Source organism: Chiloscyllium plagiosum, chromosome 48 (genome assembly GCF_004010195.1).
Source record: "Chiloscyllium plagiosum isolate BGI_BamShark_2017 chromosome 48, ASM401019v2, whole genome shotgun sequence".
In the NCBI taxonomy this organism is placed as follows: Eukaryota; Metazoa; Chordata; class Chondrichthyes; order Orectolobiformes; family Hemiscylliidae; genus Chiloscyllium; species Chiloscyllium plagiosum.
In genome coordinates this window covers 2073807-2081814 of record NC_057757.1, presented here as the reverse complement: position 1 = coordinate 2081814, position 8008 = coordinate 2073807, and the positions used below count along the sequence as shown (strand labels likewise).

At 48.0% G+C, this 8008-nt stretch overlaps 1 protein-coding gene across 1 annotated transcript in view; it reads left to right on the top strand.

Annotated features, from left to right (window-relative positions):
* LOC122544305 (schwannomin-interacting protein 1-like) overlaps positions 1–7395 on the top strand; it is a 20025-nt gene extending 12630 nt beyond the window's left edge. Inside the window, exons 7-8 of the mRNA XM_043683446.1 lie at positions 3837–3946; positions 5891–7395. Of these exons, the coding sequence (XP_043539381.1) occupies positions 3837–3934 (98 nt within the window). The 3' untranslated portion in view covers positions 3935–3946; positions 5891–7395. The remainder of the gene's footprint in view (positions 1–3836; positions 3947–5890) is intronic.
* The last annotated feature ends 613 nt before the right edge of the window (positions 7396–8008 follow it).

Sequence of the window (8008 nt, the reverse complement as noted above, 5' to 3'; positions counted from 1 at the left end):
AGGGTGGTACGTGTATGGAATGAGCTGCCAGAGGAAGTGGTGGAGGCTGGCACAATTGCAACATTTAAGAGGCATTTGGACGGTTATATGATTAGGAAGGGTTTGGAGGGATAGGGGCCAGGTACTGACAGGTGGGACTAGATTGGGTTGGGATATCTGGTCAGCATGGATGGGTTGGACTGAAGGGTCTGTGTCCATGCTGTACATCTCTCTGACTCTGTGACCTGGTCTGGCCTACATGTGACTCCAGACCCACACCAGTTGGATGTGATTGTCTTTGGCTAGGCCCAGCATCTATTGCCCATCCCTAATTGTCTGGAGTCCCAGTCACTGAAAACAACGAATGCTGGAGATCATAGCGGGTCAGGCAGCATCCGTGGAGAGAGAGCAAGCTAATGTTTCAAGTCGAGGTGACTCTTTATCAGAGCTGAAGGGAAGTGTGGAGGGGACAGCACTTGCGCTTAGTGAGGGGTGTGATGGTGGAGTGCTGGGGGAGAAGGGGTGCTGATTATTGCAAATGAAGGACCTGGAATGTGAGAATGGCAGAAGAATGATGTGTCTAACTGCCAGACTGGGAAGGACAGACACAGTCCAACTGGAGTAGGGAAGGGAGCGGAGAGAGGACGTGTTGACAGAGAATGCAAACAGTAAAGCTAAAATAAAAAGGGAAGGAATGGGAGTGGGTTCACAACCTGAAGGTGTTGAACTTAGTATTGAGCCCAGACGGCTGTAACATGCCACTGGCACAGTGCTCCTTGTGGGAACTTACTGTGTACAAATTAGAACGTAGAACATTCCGGGGCAGTACAGGTCCTTCGGCCCTCTGTTGCGCCGACCTGTGGAACCCAATCTGAAGTCCATCTTCCGGGTGCTGGCAGGTGGGACCAGATTGGGTTGGGATGTCTGGTTGGCATGGACGGGTTGGACCGAAGGGTCTGTTTCTGTGCTGTATATCTCTACGACTCTGTGTGCCAACCCATTTAAATTTGGCGACACTACTACTGTTGCAAGCAATGCGTTCAACGCCGCTACGACTGTCTGAGTAAAGAACCTATCTCTGACACCTATCCTGTATCTATCACCTCTCAATTTAAAGCTATGTCCTCTCGTGCTCGCAGGGTTTTATGACGCCTCCAAAAACTAACCCGCTCTGGGATAGTGAGCCTGCGAAAGGCCTAAAATGTGAAAAATTGTACATTCCCCTATGTTCCCCCTGTATCAGTGCAGCCATTTGGCGTGATTCCCAGACTTTTTGTTCAGTGTGTGCGTGGAACTGGCCTTTGGGATGTGTCCTTGTTTTTATTTGTCCAGCTGCTGGCAGGGATTCTGCTGATTCACTGCATAAACATCATCATCATTCCCCCTGCCCCTTCCCCTCCCATGCCTTGCTCCCCAATGGTCTGAAGACTGGGTTCAACAGTGGGCCCTTTGCCCCACTGCAGGGGGTCACAGTCTTGAACTCAAAAATCAGAACAGAAGGTGACCTGGCTCATTGTGTCTGTACTGGCCCTTTTGAAGAGCTTGCTAATAAATCACACTTCCCTCCCTGCTCTTTCTGCACTGCCGTGCAATTTTCTTCCCCACCCCATCCCCCCCTTTCAAATGTTTCCTCAACTTCCCTTTTTGAAAGTTCCTCTTGAATCTGCTCCCTCTGAGGCAGTGCATTCCAGATCGCAATGGCTTGAACATCACCAGATCCTTTAGCTGGCATCTACAATCGATATCGCTTTCGGTTTTGGCCCATTGTCAGTGGAAACCGATTCCCCTCCTTTATTCTGCCAGTGCCATTATAGTTAAGCATATTTCAACATTTCTAAAGAAAATAATCTTGACCACTCCAGTCTCTCCTCATCTCCTGGGACCTTTTCTCGTAAGTCTGTTTTGCAGCGTTTCCAAAGCCTTGATGAATTGGATCCAGTCCTCCAACTGAGTCTGAAGCAGTAATTCATAAAAACTCAGTTCTGGTCTCCTTGCAGTAGGAAAGATGTTGTGAAGGGAGCAATGCTGTGTAAGCTAGTGCTTCCAATTAAACCTGTTGGACTATAACCTGGTGTCGTGTGATTTTTAATGTTGTGAAACTTGAAAGGGTTCAGAAAAGATTTACAAGGATGTTGCCATGGTTGGAGGGTTTGATCTATAGGGAGAGGCTGAATAGACTGGGGTTGTTTTCCCTGGAGCATCGGAGGCTGAGGGGTGACCTTATAGAGGTTTATAAAATCACGAGGGGCATGGATAGGGTAAATAGACAAGATCTTTCCCACAGGGTAGGGGAGTCCAAAGCTATAGGGCAGAGGTTTAAGATGAGAGGGGAAAGATTTTAAAATGAGGGGCAACTCTTTTCATGCAAAGGGTGGTGCGTGTATGGCATGAGCTGCCAGAGGAAGTGGTGGAGACTGGTACAATGACACCATTTAAAAGGCATTAGATGGGTGTATGAATAGGAAGCCTTTCGAGGGATATGGGCCAAGTGCTGGCAAATGGGACTAGATTAGGTTAGGATATCTGGACGGCATGAACTAGTTGCACCAAAGGGTCTGTTTCTGTACTGTACGACTCTATAACTCCGCTCATGTTCACTCTATGGCTCAGCTCATGTTAACTTCCTTGTATTTTGCCTTCTGAACTCAAGATTCTTTTATTTTTAAATAAGATTTTGACCCTTGATTGTTGAGTGATTTCAAACAACAGATTTGCAGCAGGGTCTGAGATGGATAAATATTTGTTAAGCAAAGATCTTATGGGGATATGGGCCAAAGGCAGATATGCTGATTTAGGCCACAGACCGGCAATGATCTCATTGAGTGATGGAACAGGCTCGAGGGACTGAGTGGCCTACTCTTGTTATTATTTAATGGATGGTGGTGGTGGTGACCCTAGCTTTTAATGTGTACCCGAACCAAGGTGGCATATTGATTAATGGCCCTTTTAAAAAAATAACAACAGTGGAACAAAAAGTATATATTTTAGATTAATATAAAATTGAACGGGGGAGATAATGCGTTGGAGGCCCTGTCATCATCATCATGGAGGCCTCTAGAGGGAGCACTCTCTAAGGACATCCAGGAGCTCTGGAGAGGAAAGTCTAGTAATTAGATTAGATTAGATTATTTACAGTGTGGAAACAGGCCCTTCGGCCCAACGAGTCCACACCGACCCGTTCTCCTACATTTACCCCTTCACCTAACACTATGGGCAATTTAGCCTGGCCAATCGACCCTAACCTGCACATCTTTGGACTGTGGGAGGAAACCAGAGCACCCGGAGGAAACCCACGCAGACACGGGGAGAATGTGCAAACTCCACACGGACAGTCGCCAGAGTAATGGTCAATTAATGATCCCAGTTTTAAAACGAAAAGTCAATGAATCCAGATGACATCCCCTTTTAAACGGTTACTATGGCAAAAAGTCAAATTGTGAAAGGAAGCTGAGTAAATTTAAATTAAAATATATTTGTATGTGGGGAGATGATGCCTCTGTGGTGCCCACTGATCATAGATCGTGTGCTGGAAGGGTCCTCCTTCAGGTTCCCCCAGGAGCAGATGTAACCATTGGAGAACAGAGGCCTTGAGTGATACTTTCCAACCAACCCACTCAGAGATGTTACGACATATCCTGTGGAGCAGGTGGGACTCGAACCTTGTCCTCTCAGCTCAGAGGTAAGGACAGTACCACTGCGCCGAGGAGGTCTTTTGTATGTGCACTGGAGATTACATGATCAATTCCCTTCCGTCAACGCCCTGTTGACACCGATCATGCGACTGGCCTCCCATGAACACTTGCAGCCACTGAATTCTGATTGGTCAATACTGACCCTGGTTTGGTTCTCCTGCTCAGGTCTCAACACCCAACTGATGGAGCTTCTGGAAACCCGGGATGAGCTGAAGACCAAGCAAGATGCCTTACTGGTCGAAATTGGAGACTTGACACACTGAGTGCAAATGAAGGTGAGTGCTTGGGTCTGTTAAAGGGATTGGGTGACCATTGTACTAGTCTGAAAGGGAATGGGTGACCATTGTGCTAGTCTTAAAGGGAATGGCTGACCATTGTGCTAGTCTGAAAGGGAATGGGTGACTACTCTGCTATGCGATCATTCCAAGCATGTAGCGAGTTCCAATGGCTGCCTGCACTACCTCCTTTCAGAAGGCTTCTCTCTTCCTGTATGTATGCCGTTCCGTTTTCTTGGCAGAGTTGATTAGCTTCCCTTCTCTGGACCACAAGGCTGCAGTCCAGAGGGAGAGCTCTGTCTGGAGCTGCACAGTCAACAGTGCCTTCACTGAGCTGACACCTTCCAGCAGTCCAGAGGATTAAGGAGCAATCTGACACTCTCTGAACAGGCCTGAGGGAGCCCTGCGTTGTCAGAGATGCCTTCTTTTGGCTGCCATGTTAAGCTGAAGTCCCTAGTGCACTGCACACTGAAGGGGGCTGTAAATGGAGACACTGGAGTGGGGGGGTTATGGTTGTCATACAGAGAAAATTCCACACAGGGTCCTGAGGCCAATATTTACTTCTGAGTCAATGCCACTGTAGGCAACTGATCTGGGTTTATGTAGAACATAGAACGGTACATCACAGGAACAGGCCCTTCGGCCCATCATGTCTGTGCCGACCATTTCCCTGCTCATGATTGATTTCCCTCTATTCTCTGCCTGTTCATGTGTCTGTCTAAATGCCTCCATTTCTGCTTTGACCACCTCCCCTGGCAGTGCATTCCATGCAACTACCATCCTCTGTGTTTAAAAAAAAACTTACCTCGCACAACTCCTTTAAAATGGCCCCCTCTCACCTTAAAGCCACATTCCCGATGAAGGGCTTATGCCTGAAACATCGACTCTCCTGCTCCTTGGATGCTGCCCGACCTGCTGTGTTTTTCCAGCGCCACACTTTTCGACCCCTCTCACCTGTGCCCCCGAATGTTTGACATTTCCAAACTGGGGGAAAGACTATCCTTCCTATCTGTACACCTCATAATTTTATGTACTTCGATCAGCTCGCCCCTCAGCCCCCGGCTTGCTGTCTGCCACACTTTCAGTTGACATTAAAAGTGCTGTGGTACACCCGGAGGTGATGAAAGGTGATAAAGCAGAAGAATTTCTTTGCCTGCTCCCGTTGTTTGAAAGCACCAGCCGTGTAGCTGGATCCGGTCTGAAGGAGACCTTGGGATGCAGGATCATCATTCCTTGAACGTGGAGTCACAGGTAGACAGGGCAGTGAAGAAGGTGTTTGGTACGCTTGCCTTTATTGGTCAGAACACTGAGTACAGGAGTTGGGAGGTCATGTTGTGGCTATACAGGACACTAATTGGCGACTTTTGGAATACTGCGTGCAATTCTGGTCTCTCTGTTGGAGGAAGGGTGTTGTGCTTCTTGAAAGGGTTCAAAAAAGATTGGCAAGGATGTTGCCAGGATTACAGGATTTGAGCTACAGGGAGAGGCTGAATAGGCTGGAGCTGTTTTCCCTGGAGCGTCACAGGCTGAAGGGTGACCTTATAGAGTGTTATAAAATCATGAGGGGCATGGATAGGGTGAATAGACAAGGAATTTTCCCCAGGGTCGGGGAGTCCAAAGCTAGAGGGCATAGGTTTAGGGTGAGAGGGGAAAGATATAAAAGGGGCCTAAGGGGCAACTTTTTCACACAGAGGGTGGTACGTGTATGGAATGAGCTGCCAGAGGAAGTGGTGGAGGCTGGTACAATTACAGCATTTAAAAGGCATCTGGATAGGTGTATGAATAGGAAGCATTTAGAGGAATATGGGCCAAGTGCTGGAAAATGGGACTAAATTAATTAGGATATCTGGTCAGCATGGACGTGTTGGACCAAAGGGTCTGTTTCCATGCTGTACATCTCTCTGATTCTATGAGTCTAATTGATCTGTTTCCTTTCTCCCTCAGGTTCTGAATAATTCAACCAAAGAAAAACAGAAGTGAAGAGGTTTACACAATAGGGATTCTTTCCTTTCCTGTCTTTATTTTTTCATTTGTTTGCGAATTTTGCACCAGTGGGAAATCTCCGATTCCGGGTTCCAGTCCAGGATTCGAATCCGGCTGAATTCCAAAGTCGGGAGGGTTGCATCTTTGGAGCTGCTCAGTTCGTGTCCAGGGGCCTGCAGGAAACACGAGACAAGGGGGAGGGCATTTGGCCTGACGGGCCTGTCCTACCCCTCCTCACCCCGCCGCTCAGTGAGATCTCGGGGCCCCATCTGTATCTTCGCTCCATCTGCCGCCATTGGATTTTGCCGACCGTGAATCCACCTTATCCAGCGATTAATTCCTGGCCTGGCCCTCCCTCCCTCCCCAGTGCCGTCGCTGGGGGAGTGCCGCGCTGCTGAAGGTGCCATCTCCAGGGGCATTAGACTGAAATTATGTCTAACCTCTAAGCGACCGTGGAAGGTCCCACACTGGGGAGGGGTCTCCCAGATGCCCTCTGATCAATATTTATTCCTGAGCCAAGATCAGACCTACAAAAAAAAGAGGCATTTGTGGGATCTTGCTATGCGTAAAATGGATGCTGTGTTTTCCGCATTACAACGATGACTACACTTCAGAACTTCCATTGATTGGCTGTGAAGCACCTTTTCCTTTGGGATTCCTTTTTTATCAGGCATCACGTAAATGCAAGTTCCGTCTTTCCTGTGGGAAAGGCGGGATGCCCTCTCATCCTGAGGTAAAATGAGACCGTGTGCAGACCCTGGGTCCGAGTGGGGGGACTAAAGTCCGTGGGCCAACAACAACCTGCATTTATGTGGTGCCCTGAACAGGGCACGATCAGTGGAATCATTGTCAGGAATAACTTAAGTCACATCAAGGAGGGACAAGACCCAGATATGTGTGTTGCAGCGGGTCAGTTTGACGAGGCATCTCCGAGACAGAGGGTTAGGGAGGGAATTTCAGATCTTAGGGTTCCCTAGATTGCTGAGGGCCCAGAGTCGGAGAGATGGAAATCAGAGCAATACATATCACGGCAGAATTAGAGGAGAGCTGAGATCTCAAATGGCTGTGGGCCTGGAGAAGATTACCGAGACGGGGAGGAGGTGAGACGCAGGAAGCGTTTGGAAGCAGCGATGTGAGTTTTAAATGGTCCAAATTGGTCAGTGAACACAGGGGTTTGGGGTGAATCTACTCCTTTTATGTCTGTCTTAGACTTGCCTGCTAAACAGAGGTGAGATTACACACCGGTTTTGAGAAGGCCATGACCAGGCTACTTGATAAATGTAGGCTTAACCTGTACAGGACACTCGACGTTTTCTGGTTAGTGTAGAGGTGATGGTTACAGAATTGTTACAGTAGTAACACCCACCGTGTCTGCACCAACTTGTGAAACCTGAAAGGGTTCAGAAAAGATTTACAAGGATGTTGCCAGGGTTGGAGGGTTTGAGCTATAGGGAGAGGCTGAACAGGCTGGGGCTGTTTTCCCTGGAGCATCGGAGGCTGAGGGGTGACCTTATCGAGGTTTATAAAATAATGAGGGGCGTGGATAGGGCGAAGAGTTTAAGGTGAGAGGGAAAAGATTTAAAAGGGACCTAAGAGGCAACTTTTTCATGCAGAGGTGGTGCGTGTATGGAATGAGTTGCCAGAGGAAGTGGTGGAGGCTGGTACAATTACAACATTTAAGAGGCATATGGATGGGTAAATGAATAGGAAGGGTTTAGAGGGGTATGGGCCAAATGCTGCAAACTGGGACTAGATTAATTTAGGATATCTGGCCAGCATGGATGAGTTGAACTGAAGGGTCTGTTTCTGTGCTGTACATCTCAGTGACTCCGAAATGCTGAGGAAGGGGGCAGATCTGAAATAAGACTGATATAAAAGCTGGAATAACTCCGTAACAGGTCTGACTTGATGCAGAATCCAAACTTTAGGAGATAAAGTCACTCAAGCTGAAACATTAACGCGGCTTCTCCATGACCTGGAGAGTATTTTCCAGCTTTTTGTTCTGTTCATATTCTCCCCATTCCCTGTACGGCTTTTCCCTTTACTCCTTTGTTGCCCACCCCCAACTGCCACGGAATG